General features: G+C 42.6%; 2 protein-coding genes across 3 annotated transcripts in view; both read left to right on the top strand.

Annotated features, from left to right (window-relative positions):
- Positions 1 to 89: 89 nt before the first annotated feature.
- scaf8 (SR-related CTD-associated factor 8) lies at positions 90 to 16,410 on the top strand. Of its 2 annotated transcripts, XM_028968554.1 has the most exons (21): positions 213 to 259; positions 1,385 to 1,468; positions 3,470 to 3,564; positions 9,250 to 9,294; positions 9,479 to 9,640; positions 9,838 to 9,994; positions 10,248 to 10,375; positions 10,467 to 10,643; positions 10,810 to 10,889; positions 10,988 to 11,108; positions 11,204 to 11,335; positions 11,411 to 11,514; positions 11,672 to 11,865; positions 12,044 to 12,144; positions 12,266 to 12,379; positions 12,546 to 12,702; positions 12,783 to 12,913; positions 13,457 to 13,598; positions 13,689 to 13,751; positions 14,159 to 14,386; positions 14,515 to 16,410. In XM_028968554.1, the coding sequence occupies exons 6-21, from the start codon at positions 9,916 to 9,918 to the stop codon at positions 15,816 to 15,818; spliced, it is 3,255 nt and encodes a 1,084-aa protein (XP_028824387.1). In that variant the 5' UTR covers positions 213 to 259; positions 1,385 to 1,468; positions 3,470 to 3,564; positions 9,250 to 9,294; positions 9,479 to 9,640; positions 9,838 to 9,915; the 3' UTR covers positions 15,819 to 16,410. The 2 variants fall into 2 exon arrangements, with proteins under 2 accessions (XP_028824378.1, XP_028824387.1); XM_028968545.1 differs by lacking the exon at positions 3,470 to 3,564 and having other exon boundaries at positions 90 to 259.
- tiam2a (TIAM Rac1 associated GEF 2a) overlaps positions 15,794 to 19,244 on the top strand; it is a 62,973-nt gene continuing 59,522 nt past the window's right edge. The window contains exon 1 of the mRNA XM_028968258.1: positions 15,794 to 15,832. The gene's annotated coding sequence lies outside the window, so the exon portion shown is untranslated. The remainder of the gene's footprint in view (positions 15,833 to 19,244) is intronic.

The raw sequence follows: 19,244 nt of genomic DNA, 5'->3' as shown, positions 1-19,244 counted from the left end.
CTTGGCGCCCTTGAACAGCGGTCGCGTCTGCCGGCGTAGTACCGACCTGTACCGCACGGGGCCGCTGCCCGGTGCCCAAGAACCGAATTTCGACGAGGCTTCTCGGCGCCCGCCATATTGGCGCTCTCCTCCATCTCGCCGACCGACTCCAGAGCATGCATTCCCCGAGCCGGCGCTACAGCTCGGCCAGAGACGTTTCGACTGAACGGCGCGCTTGAGAGACACCGCCATGGAGGCTGTTAAAGCGTTTAACGGCGAGGTTTGTATATTCGACGCCGAAACAGCCCCGCGGCCTTTGGTTTTTTTGTGTGCTGCTTTTTGTGAACAGAGATTCGTCTGTTTAGTGGAGCTAGCCGGCTAACGCTAGCTGCCGAAGGCCCCTCAGGCCTGGCTTTAATGTGCGGCTGCGGGACGCCTCGATTGTCCCAACTTCTCCGAATTCGCCCGGCGTCGGACACGAGCGAACCGAGAGCGACGCGCACGGCAGCTGAACGCCGCGGCGTCCCGTGTGGCTGGCCGCGGTGGCTCCGGTCTGTTCTCCGGCGTTTAGCCACACTGCGGACGCCGCCAGGCCGGTGCCAGGCCATCTGTCAACCGTCCGCGGCGGCAGCGCAGTTCAGGCTTCGAATTAAAATGCTCCGTAATGAAAAGCAAACGATAAAAACAAACATATTTATTAAGGTGAACCAATGGCTCACCGTGTTTTTATTACGGTGAACCAATGTCTCCGCAATGTCTCCGTTTCGGCCGTCTCGCGCAAAAATAATGAATAGAAAAGCACGCATTTTAAGACGTTTAAGTATTGGTAATTTCGGTAATAATCCATTTAATTGCCAGTGGAGTTGACTAATCGTCTGGATCGTAAACAGGTTTCAGATTCGCAGGGAGCAGCTACGTTTTTAGCAGGTGCCCGATTTAGTGCTGTAGTAAGGCAGTGATGTACACATTGAACAGAAATAAAGAAATGGTTGCAATAATATTTCCAGCATGAGTGGCAATACATAAAATTAACAATGCATAAAATTATCACCAAGGTTTCCTTAAAGTTAAAGGGAAACTAAGTAATCTGGGCACATATTTTAATGATATTGATGATAAGTAGTAGAAAATAAGCATGTTTTTTTGGTTGATGAGGTGGAATTTTTCAACGTGAATATTTTGTGACCTGCTTATCTATTTTAATAAATGTATTTTGTTTTTAATAAATTGAATAAGTAATGTGTGCATATTAACGAAAAGTTAATCCCAAGATAATATTAAAATAACCTTTCCACCATGCACAATTTATTGGTTGAGATGATTCCTGTCAGGGTTCCTTTTTTATACTAAACCTCTATTGTTGTGTTGCGTCTTTCATTTTGTGATATATATTTTTTTCTTTCAGTTGTACTCGCTAAATGAATACAAGCCTCCCATCTCCAAGGCCAAGATGACCCAGATTACAAAGTCTGCCATTAAAGCTATAAAGGTAAATATATGGATCACAATGAGGAAATACAGATACAGTCTACAGATACAGTCTACAGTCTCAGATACAGGCCAATCTTACTTTCTTTCTTTTTTCAGATTCAGATTTTATTTAGTCACAAAAACATACAACATGCAGTGAAATGCTTTTTGCAACATCTAATTAAAAACTTAAATAAAAAGTAAATGGCTCAGTATAATGGTTCTCAAACAATTTCTCAGTCTCAATGTTTTGCTGTGTTCCCTTTACCAATTTTAGACATTTACCGCATTTATCAGGCGCCCTTATTCAGTGCGACTTAGAATCAGTAGTTACAGGGACAGTCCCCCTGGAGACACTCAGGGTTAAGTGTCTTTGCTCAGGGACACAATGGTAATAAATGGGGTTTGAACCTGATTCTTCTGCTTCTTAGTAGAGCGTATTATCCACTAGGCTATCCAGAGGATTGGATTGGGAGTTGTGATTTTTCCCTATTCAGGCCTCAGAACACGTCAGCCAGTAGATAGCTAGCTTCCACTGAGAGGGACTGATAATAATGTTTACTACATCATGAGAAATGCAGAAAAACAAAACTGGCAAATCTGTCAAAGCATCACAGTTTTGTGACTAGCAACTTCTCTGTCTTGAGAATTGGTTATTCCCAAATATCATCACAGTGTAAATACCAATAAGCCATTCTGTGGGTTTAATGTGACTCACATTATGTAATTCATCCAGGGTGTTGGGCGATTAGTTTAGAATCTAAATCTACATTTACAGCATTTATCAGACTTACAATCAGTAGTTACAGGGACAGTCCCCCTGAGAGACACTCAAGGTTAAGTGTCTTGCTCAGGGACACAATGGTAGTAAGTGGGATTTGAACCTGGGTCTTCTGGATCATAGGCGAGTGTGTTACCCACTGGGCTACTACCACCCTAAATCTAGCATCATGGTAAATCGCAAAGCCCAGACTTGGCCAAGGCCATGCACAAACCAGTCAGTACTCAGATGTACATATTTCATCAGTCACTGAGTCTTGGGTCATATGCTTCTGATGACAGTGTGATCACATTTTTGCAGCCTCCTTTTTTTTGTCAAAAAGATACTTTTTTTAAATTTATTTTTTATTTTTTTAAGATGTCACGTTTATCTTCTAAAGGAAATCTATTTGCTCAAAACCTTTTTTTGTTCTTGATTTGACCAGTTAAGACTGTATGCCCATTCATACAGTGGCAGTGGTTTTCATCGTGGTCATTCGAATCAATAGTGTTCTAAAATGCAGCAAAATTTCACTAGATGTCTTCATATATTCCATGAAATATAAAGGCTGAAGGATTACATCCAAATCAAGCTTTTCGATCTCATTGAAGTTACCTATGTACATGCTTAACCTTACAAATGCACAAAACATCAAAAGGTATTTTGCGGCATTTGGAACACAAATTAAATTAAATTTGTGTTCTGATAATTTCACATACAATTGAGTTTAAGGGCCATTAATTAGCCAGAAAGAACATTCAATTATTTTGTGCTCTCACACCTACATTAGTCTGAATGAGAGAAAAGAGCTGCCATTCTGCTTTTCTCTTTCTATTAATAAACCATAAAGGCGTCTCAGATTCCTTCCTCAACAGTAGATAGGGGCAGTGGATGATTGTTTGAGTCTTGTTGAAACTGATAACTTTTTTGGGAATGGAGAAGTAGGGACTTTGCATTTCTTGTGTGAATGCTGTTTCCATAATGTCTCTCCCTTTTAACCACGGGGACATTTGAAAAACATGCAATCCACTATTTCCTTGATTAACAGCCATTCTGTTCTTTGCAAGGAAGTTTGTGTGTCCTGTAGGATATTGAAATCTGTCACATTGCAAGAAATTTCAGCCGAAGTGTTTGGCAATGGAGGCAGCATTTCTCCTCAGTTCTCCTCCGCGGCAAATTAACTGTGTGCTTGGTGATGCTTTACCTTTTGTACAGTGATCTGTGTTGACTTCGAATAACGCCTCTTTCCCCTTCCCTCAGCAGCTCTCCCAGCTCCCCCAAAGCACTGAATGTGAAGCAGGAGGATGGGGCATGAGAGAGTATCAGAGATTTAAGGGAACCGCTTACCAGATTAGGTAGGAGATGGGCTGTTTCAAAAGGAAGGTGGAAGAGGCCACTTGACACTTGACAAGTGCTCGTGTGTACAGAACTGAGGTTCCCCCAAAACCTACATGAAGTGGCTTCATTAATTCCTCAGTGGCTTTTAGAATCGAGTTGCTTTAAATTGTCTGAGTAGCATGGGTGGTTAGTCTTCGTTTTGTTCAGTGTAGATTACTATTATGCTGTACTGTCAGTGCTTCATGTTTGGCATAGACCCCACACTCCTGATCTTTTAATGATTCTTACAACGGCCAGTAATATATTAATGCTAATACTATCTTAAGGCAATTGCAGCATTATTTTTTCTTAGGATGCATATCAACACATAATGACTTAATAATTACTTTCTCTAAACCTTTTTTCACTTTATGTGAGTTATTTCAGTTATGTGCATTCTACGTGGAACAGGCCGCTACCTCAATGCATATGTAATGTATGCATATGTAATTTAATATGTAATAATGTATGGTGTAGTAATGTCTGGAGAAGTACTTGAACTATTTTTTAGAGACCTAAGCACTTCTACACAGCTGGCTTGCCTGATGCTGCAGTGGAATTTTCAAGTCATCTAAAGCTGTTGCTTAAGTTGTTTATTAAGATGCTAGTTACTTATATTTGCTCCATGTCTGACCCCCATTTCAGTGAAGACTTGATATGTCTATGAAGGACATCTCCCATCTCTGTCTAGCATTTAGAACACTAATGGCATATTTATTCAGTGTGTATAGTCAACACTGGCGAACTAGGTGTTGTAGGGTACAGATTATATGGTGAACAAGGCTTTATCACATTTCTCTTGAGAGGCGTAGATTATTATCCTTATTCTTGCTGCTAGATATAAGACGTACACAGTGCACACAACAAAATCTGTCCTATTTTTTTAACCATCACTTGGTGAGCAGTGGGCAGCCATGACAAGCGCCCGGGGAGCAGTGTATGGGGACGGTGCTTTGCTCAGTGGCACCTTGGCAGATTGGGATTCGGACCGGCAACCTTCTGATTACGGGGCCACTTCCTGCTAGGCAACCACTGCCACTTGTAATGCTGGATTATCAGGGCATATCACATCCACTACTAAATAAAGCATGCACTTCTTTCGTCAGAATGTGTTCAATTTAAGCTTTTTGATTAGTGAACCAGTGAATGCGATATTAGTTAACACCATGCATTGTGTTTTGTGCCTCTAAGCCTCCAAACAGCTTTGCCGTGTGGCCTGTGTCCTCATTAACAAAATGTCTCTGCATAATTGATTGTCCATATGATGTTCTATACTTTTTACAGTCTTGGAAGGTTATTGTGTGGTATACATCTAATCTGACTTGAGACAATTCTCCAAATTTAGACACCAGGTGACTTCCCAGGTGTCTTCCCAGGTGTCTTGAGGAGGGAGGGATTTAATGAAAAGTCAGAAAATACATAAAAAAATTGTCAGTATATAGATTTCTGTGCACACATTTAGACTTCGCTGCTGAATTTTTGTGTGGGAGGAAGCCTCTTAGCTTTTCTGTGGAGATCTGATGGCATGGTGCAAACAAAAATGGGTTTATGTTGGGCATGGAGCACCTTTTCTTTGCACAGTTCTGAATTGGTTCATTTTCCAGTAACTCTTGGAAGTGTTTGTTCAGTATGAGTGTATCCTTTGAGACGTTCTTCATACATTTCAGAGAATTTTAGCAAATAGTGGAGAATGTGTTAATCATGTGCATGTGTGTGTGTGTGTGTGTGTTTTATCCACACGGAGATGCAGAGAACAGCCTGAAATCTGTTTCATGTCTACTACTCCTCCAGCCTTGTCTTTTCATTAGACATTTGCATTGTAGAGGAGATTTCTTGTCGTTTCTTTATAAGGTTCTGCACTCGTTGCAGCACAACCATGAAGGGGTTATCTGCTATGGTCATATGTATGACGCGCTTGGGGTTATAGGTCAGGTTTGTGATTGGGCTATAATGTCAGAGATGCAAGGCGGAGCTTACATGGAATAAAAATTTTGCGAAATGGGGTGAACCCAAGAGAGCGAGTGAGTTTTGCGTTTTAACCTGTGAACGCGGGGCAGCAGTAAGTGAACGCGCATGTTAACGCGCAGTTCGCTAGGGTGACATGAAGCAGAGTAGGGAAAAGGGGCGAAGTCGATCGGTCGAACTTTATATATCTTATATGGGTCGAGTTGAGCCTGTGTTGATTTGAATTCAATGACTGAGCGGCGAATCATTGCCTGGCTCTGATTTTATGTTGTGGGAATCCTCTGCTTCCTCCTCCTTCCTCCTTCCCCTGATGAGACACTAATATGACAGTGTTTTCACACAAGAAAATTGTTTGGTTTGGTAGATGGTAGTAGCCTAGTGGGTAACACACTTGCCTATGAAACAGAAGACCCAGGTTCAAATCCCACTTACTTCCATTCTGTCCCTGAGCAAGACACTTAACCCTGAGTGTGTCTAGGGGGACTGTCCCTGTAACTACTGTTTGTAAGTCGCTCTGGATAAGGGCGTCTGATAAATGTCGTAAATATAAATGATTGTTATTGAACATTTCCTTTAGTAATGTAAGAAATCAAAACGACCAGCAATTAATTACAACTGATTTAACAATGGCTTAATCCAATTGTAGTCATTGTCCTAATGCAGGGGTGCAGGACAGGAGTGGGCAAAAGTTTTGGATTGTTTCTCAATGGATTTACCTTTTGTTTCTCTTTTATTGTGTTTTTTGAAAACTGAACAAAAACTGGCTTTCCACAAATCTGCTTCCCCACTTGTGGTTTCTTACATTTAAAATGGTTTGATTTGTTGTCTAGTTATTATGAGTTTTTCCATTTTGAGGCATTTATCTAATACATTTTTTGACTTTTTACATTCCTGTTCATGGTGCATCCCACAGCACATGGTTCATTTCTGTTTACAATCGTTTTTGTGGACATTATAAGATAAGATGATCCTTTATTAGTCCCACAAGTGGGAAATTTACAATATCATATAAAATGCACTGTTTTCTTTGTTTTCCTGGTGCTGTTCATGCTGGTACCTGTTCAACAATCCAAACAAAGAAAATAATTTTGAATGGGTTTATCTGCACTTTTCACGATGTGCTCCACAAATTGAAGTTGTTACATCAGAGAAATGCACTGTGGCCCATAATCTTTTATTTTTTAATTTTACACCTTTTAGGAAAAGTAACTGCCTAAATACGTTTTTGGTTTCACATTTCTCCTCCTGTTTGGTGTTTCATACGTATAAAGCTAAAATACAGAAACAGATATGCTGAAGGGGGTTTTGTATTAGAGGTTTTGTGACTTAAACATTGGTCGATGCACATATAATGTATAAATATAAATGCTTACTCATCTTAAATAGTCATGCATAGTGAGATGTCCCACGGTCATTTATTTATTTATTGGCTAGAATATTTTCAGTACAACCCAGACTTTTTTCACCTAACAGTTGTTATTAAACTGCAAATCATGATCTGAGCCTGAATTAAGGTGCGGTTGAAATTAAGGATGGAGAACCAGTGTTCTTGGAGGGGGTAAAAGTGCTATAATTGTGGTACAGTTGTGAAAGAAATTAGGCCTAATAGGCATCTCCACACATCATTACACCGATCCTGCATTTTGGTGATCATTGACTCTCAAGACGAACACCAACAAATTTATTCTGGGGTGGTCGTGGGTAGCACATTCGCCTGTGAACCAGAAGACCCAGGTTCAAATCCCACTTACTACCATTGTGTCCCTGCAAGTGCAAGACACTTAACCCTGAGTGTCTTCAGGGGGACTTTCCCTGTAACTACTGATTGTAAGTCGCTCTGGATTGTTAACACTGAAGATGTTGTATGAATGTGTGAATGGAGTGACATGATTCAGTCTACATATGTTCCACTATTTGGAGCAGCATGCAACATCACTCATAGTATCAAACAACCTGTAAGAATATCCTGGAGATATGTGTGTAGGGTTTGTGTGAACACTGCTCAGTCTTTCCTCAACCGCACCGTTGATGGTGGAGAGGATCTGTACTATGTGTTTCATGAACTCATACATCAGTGCCTTGGTCTTCACGACACTTAAGCGTGCAGGGCATTGACCTCCCTTCATTTTTGGTGATGATGCCAACATTGACATCAGTCCATAGTGATGTTGAGGACCAAGAAACCAAGCAGTTGGAGGGTGTAGCATGAGTGCAGGAGAGGGGCCCAAACACACCCCATGGGGCATCAGTGTCCTAAAGTGGAATGCACAGGAAGACATGCATAACTTCAATCTGTGCATCAAAAAATTATTTATGCATCTATGCAAAAACATTATACAAAATAGGTAAACATTAAGTCTATGGTAGCATACCAAACACTTTTTGCCATGCAAACATTTTGTTTGCATGGTAAACATACGCTGTGCTGCTAAGACCATTGCTTTATTTTATTGATAAGTAATTGGTAATTGATCGCAGTGTCATTAAGATAAGATGATCCTTTATTAGTCCCACAAGTGGGGAATTTACATTATCATAGCCGAAAGTGGACCGTACATAAACTGAATGAGAGTAGTAAAAATATCTGTATATACAGAAATATATTTGTGAATATCTGTGTACATAGAATATATGTAAGTGTACATGTGTTCAGAGTGGATACATGAACACATATTGCCTCATATTATTTAATGTTTATTATTTTAAAGCCGTGCGTATTTTGTGTCAAAGCACTACAGTTATACAGGGTGGGCCATTTATATGGATACACCTTAATAAAATGGGAATGGTTGGTGATATTAACATCCTGTTTGTGGCACATTAGTATTTGTGAGGGGGCAAACTTTTTAAGATTGGTGGTTTCCATAGTGGCCATTTTGAAGTCGGTCATCTTGGATCCAACTTTTGTTTTTTCAATAGGAAGAGGGCCGTGTGACATCAAATTTATTGTTAATTTCACACAAAATAACTTTCTTTCATGAGTAATTTACAAGTTTCTGACCACTTATAAAATGTGTTCAATGTCACCAACCATTCCCATTTTATTAAGGAGTATCCATATAAATGGCCCACCCTGTATTTCGACTACAATGCAATTTGACCATTATATTTATTTATGGCTAAAAAATTTGGATTTCTCTTCATGTATAGAAAATGTGGATTCATTTTGAATGAAAATTACAGCTCTGTAGCCCTGATTGTAGAATATTGAGCTGCCTTTAATATTACATAAAAGCTGAGGTCCATATTTCTATAGTAGAGATTATGATATTCAGTGTAATAGTGTATTTTTAATTGTGGCACACAGTAGTTACCTGTACCTCACTAACACATGGTTTGGACATGCTTTGTATTGTAATTATGCTGTAATTATATTTTCAAGCCTCAGTCCATTTATTTTTAAAAGGATTCTCTTCAGGCTAGAGGAAGTGACAGCTAAAAAAAAGCAGACGTGATTTTTTTTTATGATGACAAATGTCTCTTCTCTCTGTGTATTACATAATGTATGAAAATATTGCTTTTTTTAATTTGCACTTGTAAGAACTCTGAAACTTCATTATTTATTTTGAATCGTTCCCTTTCAACTCCCAATGACTTTGCTCTTGTGTTTCCTAAATGATTGTCAGGATTTTGCAAAGTTTCAGTGTATTTACAGCTACAATGACTGATACATTTTTTTTTACCTTTTTGTTTTTCAGTTTTACAAGCACGTTGTACAGAGTGTTGAGAAATTTATTCAGAAGGTCAGTTTTTCCTCTTTATTCTCTTCATCGCTGTTTCTTTTTTCTGTTAATTGCTTATATTATTTGCCTTATAATTAGCAATTGTTCTTATATTCTTGTCACTAATGCCAGCAAGTTGTACCCCTACCTCATCTTGAATTGTTAAATATTCAACATGCCACATTTTCCCTTTCTGTTCCTCCAGTGCAAGCCTGAGTACAAGGTCCCGGGATTATATGTCATTGACTCGATTGTTCGGCAGTCGCGTCATCAGTTCGGTCAGGAGAAAGATGTGTTTGCACCTCGTTTCAGCAAAAACATCATCACAACTTTCCAGAACCTCTATCGCTGTCCATCTGATGATAAAGTAGGTTTTTTTTTTTTTTTTTTTTTTTTTACCTTTGTTCTGCTTAAATGAGTCGTTTGTGTCATAGACCATGTCTCATCAGAACATGGTCTCATCAGGCTTTCTTAGCTGCCATTAGACTGAATTAATGTTTTGTGGTCTTGGTTTGGATGCACTGTAAATGGTTTATTTCATTACTTGTTTTTGTTTCTGTGTAGAGTAAGATAGTCAGGGTTCTCAACCTGTGGCAAAAAAACAATGTCTTCAAAAGTGACATCATCCAACCTCTGCTGGACATGGCTGCTGGTCTCCCACCACCCAGTGTCACACCAGTGTCCACCAGCAGTGCTGCCCCAGTTAACAACACTACTCCAGGTAATGCATTTATAAACTTGGTATCACACTCTTGCCTAATCCTGAATGTTTTAAATGTTCAACTTGTCATGACACTGGCTCAGATTGTTCTTAATCATTTGTCCTCTTAAAATTCATACATGGTGTGTAACTGTTGACTTTTAACTGAGCACATGGTGGTTTCACAGCGCCATCTTGTGGCTAAGAACTGAATTGTTCCCGTTGTTAAATTCTATTGTTTTAAAGGTGCTGTGACACTTGCATCTCTTTTTAGGTACTCCTGCCACTCCCGCCACCCCAGCCAACATAGTTAATAGTTTACCCGACTGGGCAGCTCAGATCTCCAACACTGACACTGTGGCTGCTGTGGCTCAGATCTTACAGAGCCCACAAGGCCAGCAGGTAGTGATGCAGTTATGCGTAGCAACGAATTTTCGTCATACAAATACGTGTGTATATTTTTGTGCGTTTACATATTTGTTTGTATGTACAGTTGCAGCAGTTGGTACAGAGCCTGCAGATGCAACAGCAGAAGCCACAGCCTTCCCTGCTGCAGGCCCTGGATGCCGGCCTGGTGGTGCAGCTACAGGCCCTCACAGCTCAGCTCACTGCTGCTGCCGCAGCAAACACCCTCAACCCACTGGAGCAGAGGGTTTCATCCTTCAACAAGGTGTGCAGGAGGAACAGGGTGTTTCGTTCATGTTCTGCCTTCTGTTAACGATGGACCTGATTTTATAATGCTTTATCCCTTTTCCAATAGGGCAATGCATTTAGTTTCAACCATAATATTTTCATTTGTCAAGCCAACATATCAACGTCTTGTTTCCCCATTCTAGAAGCTTTTGGGACAGTTTGATTTTGGGAGTGAAAGTGAACGGCAAGAGGACACCAAGAAAGAGCCCACACAAGCGCAGTTGTGAGTGGCAGTTCCCATTTTCCCATTATCCTGCCAGTAAGTAAATATCCTAGTTAACCGCTGCAGTGCCATTGACTGGCTCTTGACCTTGTCTTTAGGCCCATGGTGTCCGAGTCCATCAACAGCTCCATCTTCCATCAGTTGGCAGAGCAGCTGCAGCAGCAGAACCTGGAGCAGTTCCACAAACAGCTGCTGGAGCATCAACAGCATCAGCAGAAGGTGGTAGTGATAAGCTGCTGCATCAATACTGTTTCCCAATTGCACATGGATTCATCTCAGATTTATTTGGTCTTTATTTTCTTTTTTTCAAACAGACACTGACTATCGAGGGGCAGGAGGCCATCTTTGGCACGGAGAACTCCTCAACTCCTACACAGAGCAACAGCCAGGCACTGATTCAGGAGGCTGACACTAAGATGGATGACTCTATTGACAACCAGCAGCAGGCAAGTGATGAGGTTTATGTTTATGACGTTTTACAAAAAATGGGAGTTAGTAACAAAGTCTTTTTACTACCACAGGACATGGAGTTAGATGAAGGGCAGGACACAGTGGACGAAGATATCTTTGAGACAGAGGAGAAGAAAACCAGCGGCTCACGGTCACGTTCTAGATCTCGCTCTAGGTAAGAACAAGTGTACTGGTCATCACTGTCATAGCGTGTCAGTATTTATTTTTTTTATTTATTTTGAATCGTGGGTTGCCTGTGATTTGCTTTCTGCAAATGTCACTCTTTGAACTCTTCTTGATCCAGTGCACTGCTTATCTTTATAACTGCCCAGATCTCCCAGGAAGAGAAGATCACGCTCACGCTCTGGGTCTCGCAAGCGCAAACACCGGAAGCGCTCACGCTCACGTTCCAGAGACCGCAAGAGGAAATCCTCGCGCTCGTACTCCAGCGAGCGTCGTGCTCGTGAACACGAGAAAGAGCGACAGAAAAAAGGATTACCTCCCATTCGTTCCAAAACACTCAGTGGTAAGGACTGCCTTCTGACACTTTACATTCATGTAGTTTTCAATGATCATCTTGACTTGGCCAGCTTTGTTTATTACCACAGGGCCTCTTATTATGCTTTTTGTCAGGTTTTGCCTCCATTCTTTTGCTTTGTGCATCATTTTTCTTTTTTTTTCTTTTTTTTTTTATGTCCCTCCAGTGTGCAGCACTACTCTCTGGGTGGGGCAAGTGGACAAGAAGGCCACCCAGCAAGATCTCACCAACCTGTTTGAGGAGTTTGGCCAAATAGAATCCATCAATGTAAGTTCCTTAGCTCAACCTTTACCCATGGAGCTAAAAGGTTTTTCTGTTTTATTGTAGTACATATTCTCCATCTCCTCTTTGTTTCTCATAGTTTTTCTTCTTCTTTTTTCTTTTTCAGATGATTCCTCCTAGAGGCTGTGCCTACATCTGCATGGTACACAGGCAGGATGCCTACCGGGCCAGACAGAAGCTCAGCACTGGCTCATACAAAATTGGCTCCAAGGTCATCAAGGTAAACGGAACTGATAGCGTCACATCCATCTTACTGAAATCGGGTTATCTAATTGTTGGGGTAACTCTCAGTCTCTGAGGTGCACTGCTCTGAATATTAACAGCCTTTCACCTACTGCTGTCTCTTCTGTGTGACACATGTTTCTTCCATATCATTTCTTTTTCAGATTGCATGGGCCTTGAATAAGGGAGTTAAACAGGAATATAAGCAGTTCTGGGATGTGGACCTGGGAGTCACCTACATTCCTTGGGAGAAGGTTAAACTTGATGACCTAGATGGGTTTGCTGAAGGAGGCATGATTGACCAAGAGACGGTCAATAGTGGTGGGTGTTCACCAAATCAGTATAGCCAAATGAATATGTTTTGATGGGGGGAGTGATGTTTTTTCAAATTGTTTCTGTAGACTGGGACGCCCAGAAAAACGCTGAAGCAGCCAAAGAGACCCAGAGTCAGGCAGTGTCAGTGGAAACCCCTGCCGTTAGCAGCACTCCGAGTGAGGCCTTCACCCCATCTGTCACTATGATGCCAATGCAGGTGTGTGTTTTCCCTTCTGACACTTCTGTGTTGCACTAATTGCTTTTCATGTTCTTTTTCCCATGACGCCAAACTCTCTGTTTCCTGTGCTTAAATATTTGGCAATGGTGCAAAACCCAACAATTGAGATGACATCCTGTCATTAACATCTATTACTGTGCCTAGAGCTTTAGCTAGCTGCTGCATGCGCTTCTCAACAAGAGCAGGAAGTTGTTCTGAGGCCAGTAGGGTGTGTGTGAGTAGCTGCATGTGTAAAACCCCCTGAGAACAGACGCTCATTCACACCTACCCCTGCTGCTGAAGCATCAGTTCTCATTACCCAGCGTCGAAAACAAGCAGCTCCGTCTCAGCGTTTCAGTTTGTTTGTTTCTCTGCTGGTGATTATGCTAATCAAATTAGGTTACCTGCTTTGTATGTCTGTTTAGTGTCCCCCTCTGTTGCATAAATTCTTTTGATCTGATTCCCTGCTGGATGAATGTCATAGAAGAAATTAGGCAATGAAACAGGTAAAGCAAGCTGACTGCTTTGTTCTGTATGTTTCAGATCCCTGTGGCTCAGAGTTCGGTCCCTGCGGTGGGTTTAGTCCCACCCTCATTCCCAGTTACCATGGCAATGCCTCCCCCAGGTTTTGGGCCACCTCCGCCCTTCCTCAGGGCAGGATTTAATGCCTCCCAGCCTCCCCCAGGTAAAGGGAGATTATTTGGTACACTGAAGGAGGGCTTTATTTTGTCTGTCCCACCATGAAGGCCACCATGATTGCCTTATTTTTACGCAGGTTTTATGCCTCCTGGTGTTGCTCAGTCCGCAGTAGGATCTGGCCTCCCCTCTGCACCAACATGTATGTTTACCTCCACACCGCATTACTGTGATTTACTTGTAATTAAAAGTAGGATAATAACAGAAGAATTTGATGGTATTGGGAAAAGCTTTCTCTTACATAAAAAAATGCAAAGTAAATTGATGTCAGATATAACTACATGCAGTAATAACTTGAATAATATTAGATAAATAACCTAAAATATCTGTAGCAGTAGATTGTTATTTAGCTCTTTTGTAGTTTTCCCTTTATTTTTCTAACAATTTTTTTAATATATTACACCGTACCACAATATGAAATTTTCCTACTGTGTAATCCTGACCTTAAGTTAAACAGTTGCTCTTGGAAATGTTTCAGGTGGCAGTGACCAGTGCAAATACATGTGCATGTTTTTTTTTTTTTTATTATTGCATTTTCTTCCCATGCAGCTCTGGTACAGCCCTCCATGTCAACCACCCAGGACAACGGTAAGGACTCTTCCTTCGGGTCCATGGTCCCTCAGGCCAGCACTATTCCCAGCAGCTTCATGCCTCAGGCTGTGCCAGGGGCCGGAGTCTTCAATCCAGTGGGAATGCAGCCTCAGCAGAGTGCTGGAGACAAAACTCCTCAGCCTGGAGATAGCATGGACACATCACCTGCTGAGATTACACTGCAAGGTGAGGGAAACAAATATATAAGTTAAATGTGAGTTTAATGGTCTAAAACTGCTCTAGGACATGTCATGTTTAGTGAAAAACTGATATAATGTATTTTTTATTTATTTTTTGTCTCTTTGGTCCTGTAGGGATGCAGAACGCTGTGCGCAGTGGTATGGGTTTATTAGGCATGCACCCATCTGCGTCCCTCGGTCACCCCCTGTCTGGCCAGAGGATGCCGGGCCTGCTGCCTCTGGAACTGCGGCCCAGCCTCTTGCAAGGCCCCAACGCTCGTTTCCCGCTCCTTGTGCAGCAAGGCCTTTCCCACCCGGTCAACAGCCTGCTGGACTCGTCACTGCAGGCCCGTGCGCGAGCCCCCTTCCATCAGCTGGAGCATTTCAACAGAGCCTCCAACCCACCAGCCGCCAGCGTGGCAGGGAAGGCCGAGGAGGAGTCGTCGCACAGAGCCGAAGCAGCACCCCAGCAAGAGGGAGATCAGGACTACCGCTTCCCGCCGCCAAGTAAAAAGCAGAGCACTGGTCTGTTGAGAACGCCTCCTCCAGAGCTTAGAGAGCCCAGCGTTAGGCCTCCGCTCCTGGAGAGACCACCTCGACCATCACTGCTGGGGGATGGGAGGAAGGAGCCCATGGCTGGAGGGTTCAGGGCTGAGAGCCGCTGGGGACCAGCCAGGGGAGATTTTGATGAGCGAGATGTGAGGGGGATGTCAGTGGGAGCTGCTAAAGGCTTCCAGGATGAGCGGGCCTTGCCCAACTTTCCGAACCGCTTTGAGATGCGGAGTGGTGGAGGTCCGGGTGGGGGGCCTGTCTGGAATAGAGGAGGTGGTGCCTTTAATGCAGACTCGCATCAGGACTTTGATGACCGTCGTCGTCCTTGGGAGAGACAGAGGGACCGCGATGACCGGGACTTTGACTTCCGCAGAGAGATGAACGGGAACCGGCACAGCCGGGAGAGGGAGCGGGAAAGGGAACGCGAAAGGGACAGAGATCGTGGACGGGATCGCAACCGCGAGCGAGACAGAGAGCGTGAGGCTGACCGTGAGAAGGAGCGAGATCGCAGCGGCACATGGGCGCCCCTCGCTCCTCAGTCCCAACCTCAGCCCGAACCCTTACTCCAACCCGAACCCCAGCCTGAAGCCCAGCCTCAGGCGCCCAGCATCCCTGATGAGACTGCTGCAGGTCAGGAGCCTGAGAAATCGCCCTGGCTGAACGGGAAGGACAGTGGCGCTCCTGAAGAACCGTCGCTGGGCCCTGTGGACCAGCCTCCTGACAGTCCCACAACCGTTCCCACCCCGATCATGGACGAGCCCCTAGTCCAGCCTGACTCCCCTGCAAAGCTCACCCCTCCTGTGGACCTAGAAAGTGAGCAGAGTGGGCCGAAGGAGGACGCTGAGAGTCAGCCAGTGCTAGAGAAAACAGACACTGAGGGGACATAATCATCACTCAGTAGGTAAAGATCATTTTGTAAAGTTGTCATCTCTGTACTTAATTTCAGTGGCCACACAGGACATTCGCTAGTCACTCACATACTGTCTGACACCCTAACAAAATGATTTTATTTCACTATACCAGTGTACGTTATAGATGGCTCACAGTAGAGGATTAAATGGTAGGTAAGAGATTTTTTTTTTTGGTTTGTTTTTAGTTCTCGATGCAACCCCACAATTTTAAGAAAATACTTTTTTTTTTTTCTTGAAACTTGCTTGCCAAAATGTTATAGCCTAATTGTAAATGGAGGAAAAAAAAAAACGAGCTTTGACCTTCCTATGGAAGAGTGTGGGGATCCTGAGGACGGGGATACTTGAAAACAGCAGTTGTTGGTCTGTTTCATCATTACTTTTGGAGGGGGAAAAAAAGAAAAGAACAATGCTGCTGCAAAGTTTTTATGAATGCCTTTGTGGTGTCCTATGCTTCTTGTCTCTTAAGCAGAATATACAAACCGCAATTCAGTACGAACAGTGCAAAGTTTTAGTTGCTTTCAAAAACAACCTTAAAAAAAAAAAAAAAGATTAAAATGTAATCCCCATATTAAATGTCTGTGATTTTTATTCAACATAACTGCAGTGATTCAACCACCGTTAATCCAGAAAACGTGGATGTTGGGTGCATTCTGTTTTAGTTTTCAATAAACATGCTATTTGTTAAGAATGCTTTTAGGCCTGTATTTTCTAGAAAGGAGCGACTCCCCATTCGTACTGATGGCTCAAACAATGTATGAAGAGGGCCATTTTTTTGTAGTTTCTATTCATTACTGAATCCGGGTTGTCAGCACCATGTTTGCTCAAGGGCAAGTGGGGTTTGTTTTTGCTGATAAGGGTTCACTGATTTTTTTTTGGCAGTTTCCCTGACTGCTCTGTCTCTTGATACACATTTTATACTTGTGCTCCACCTTCTTAGGCCATAGTCTTTCAAAAATAACAACACACACACACACACACACACACACACACACACACACACACACACGCTTTGTAGCAGGTTTTGATGAAGTAATACTGCAAAGATGGCTGCATGTCAAGTGTGGATATACTAAATTAGTCATATACTGGAACATGAGCTCACAAAGACCATTCAATTTGCGTCCACTTTTGTCTAGAATGCCTACATTTCAGTTGGCCTGTGTTTTATAGGTGCTTCTATTATGCACCACATAAATCTTAGTAATTTTAAGACTTGCAAATGGTCAGTCTCTTCTAGCTATTTAGTTGGCTTTTTCAGCATAACTGAACGTTTTTTTTCTGCCATTTCAGGACATTTCATTGTACAGAAACAAATTATTTTAGTTCTGAGAACAGAGCTATTAAACCACCTGTAATGGGCGCGCTGTACTGAAAGGAATGATTGCATGCTACTTTTACTGTTCTGTGCACCCCAACTTTACCATTTCTATATTATGTATGCTAAAGTCTGTCCCATGCATGACCGTTTCAACCAAAGAACTTCCAGACTTTTTAAGGTGAGTTTCTGTCCCTCGAAATAGCATAGAGGGGCTTTAGGAAGTGCTGAGGATTTCAGATAATTTTCACATAGCCATTTGCCCTATAAGTCAAAAGTAAACATTTAAAAAGGCTAAACCCCTCAGGCAATATCAAAAGTTATAGTGTGTGAACATCATGGGTCTTCAGACCCACTTGACCCACTTCAAATAAAACACTTTTTCCACGCTCGTGTAGATCGGGCATATTGAAGGCAAATCTGAGGATACTAGTCATGGGCCATCTGCCAGTGAACAATGGCCAGGCTGATGCCCGACAGGGTTGGGGTGCCGTCATGCTGTGTGCGTGTTCTGCCAAGGGAGTGCTGAGGATTCGGAAGTGCTGAATAAGCATTATCTTTGGTTAGAAAAGCACAATGCTGACTGAGCCGTTTGACCAGCCCAGTGCTTGGCTACGGCTTCAGCATATGCCATCCACAATCCCGCATACGTGCCCTTTAATTAATGCCTGGAACAGGAGAGGAAAACGCAGAGCCATCACCGCTCTGCATTTTAGACCCGAAACATGTCTGGACTGCAGTGTGTCCATTGGAAGTCAGGCTGTTTTTTTTTTTTTTTTTTTTTTTTTTTTTACGCCACTAAATGTCAGCACTGGCAAAACTGACCTCATGCAATATTCAGGAGGAGCGAATGAAGAACGTGTGTCTCTGGCGGAAAGTAATAGATTCAGACATTGTAGTGAAAGACATGAAGTTGCTCAGTGTAGTGGTGGCCTAGCGGGTAAGGAAGCGGCCCCGTAATCAGAAGGTTGCTGGTTCAAATCCCGATCCGCCGAGGTGCCACTGAGCAAAGCACCGTCCCCACACACTGCTCCCCGGGCGCCTGTCATGGCTGCCCGCTGCTCACTCAGGGTGATGGGTTAAATGCAGAGGACAAATTTCACTGTATGCACCGTGTGCTGTGCTGCTGTGTATCACAAGTGACAATCACTTCACTTTCTTCTACAAACTAGACAAATCAGGAACACAGAAAAATGAGAATGCAGATTAGATAATTATCAAAAAAAACACATGGGCATCAGTTTTTTGGAAAATATTACTACACACTCTCTGCATTTTATTATTTTGAGCGGCTGAGAGGAATACCTGGGAGAATGGCGCTCTACAGAACCTGGCTGATGACAACATGTAGGGAAAATTATTTTGCCCCATTGTGAGATGCTTAACCACTATCTCCAGTGTGGACTCTCTCTTTTGAGAGCATCTGTAACCAAACACGAACACTTCAAGCCCTCAAGGCCCTGGCATCACTCCCACATACCATCATCTTACGGCCTCTGTGGCCAGGTCGGGCTCTTTAGTTGTTGTGCATCAACATTTAAAGAGTCGAGGCCACAAAGATCGCGGCGAAGGTTTAACCACCGCGTAACGAGCTTCTACCCCGAGGCACCATCATTAAATCTTCATTCAGCCTGCTTTCATTTGAATACAGCCCCTGGCAAGAATGATGTCAGCACCACAGGCACATAGATGTTCACCCATCTCATTTTTAACTTTGTAGCAAATAAACAAATTGCAGCTGAACTGACGAAACGAACACTCGGGCTATTTGAATCACGCTTAAGTCCATGAAGCAACCTTAATTAAAATACATTTTTTGCTTCTGTGTCTGGATAGACATAGATTTGATGTAAAAGTAGCATTTTATATTTAATAATAACACAATTTATACCATACACTTCCTGAGGAGTAAACAAATCTAGCAACATGCATTATAATCCAAACACTTGTCCTTTGGCTGGTCATTGGCCATCTGTTCTGGCCCTTTATTCAAGATGCAACCCCTGTTAGAGTTAGCATGCCACCATGTTCATTATTTAGGACTGATAACTGAATTTAGATTTTGTCCTGTTATCACTGTTAGATAA

This window comes from Denticeps clupeoides, chromosome 1 (assembly GCF_900700375.1).
Source record: "Denticeps clupeoides chromosome 1, fDenClu1.1, whole genome shotgun sequence".
Lineage (NCBI taxonomy): Eukaryota > Metazoa > Chordata > Actinopteri > Clupeiformes > Denticipitidae > Denticeps > Denticeps clupeoides.
This window is presented reverse-complemented; position numbering and strand designations above follow the sequence as displayed.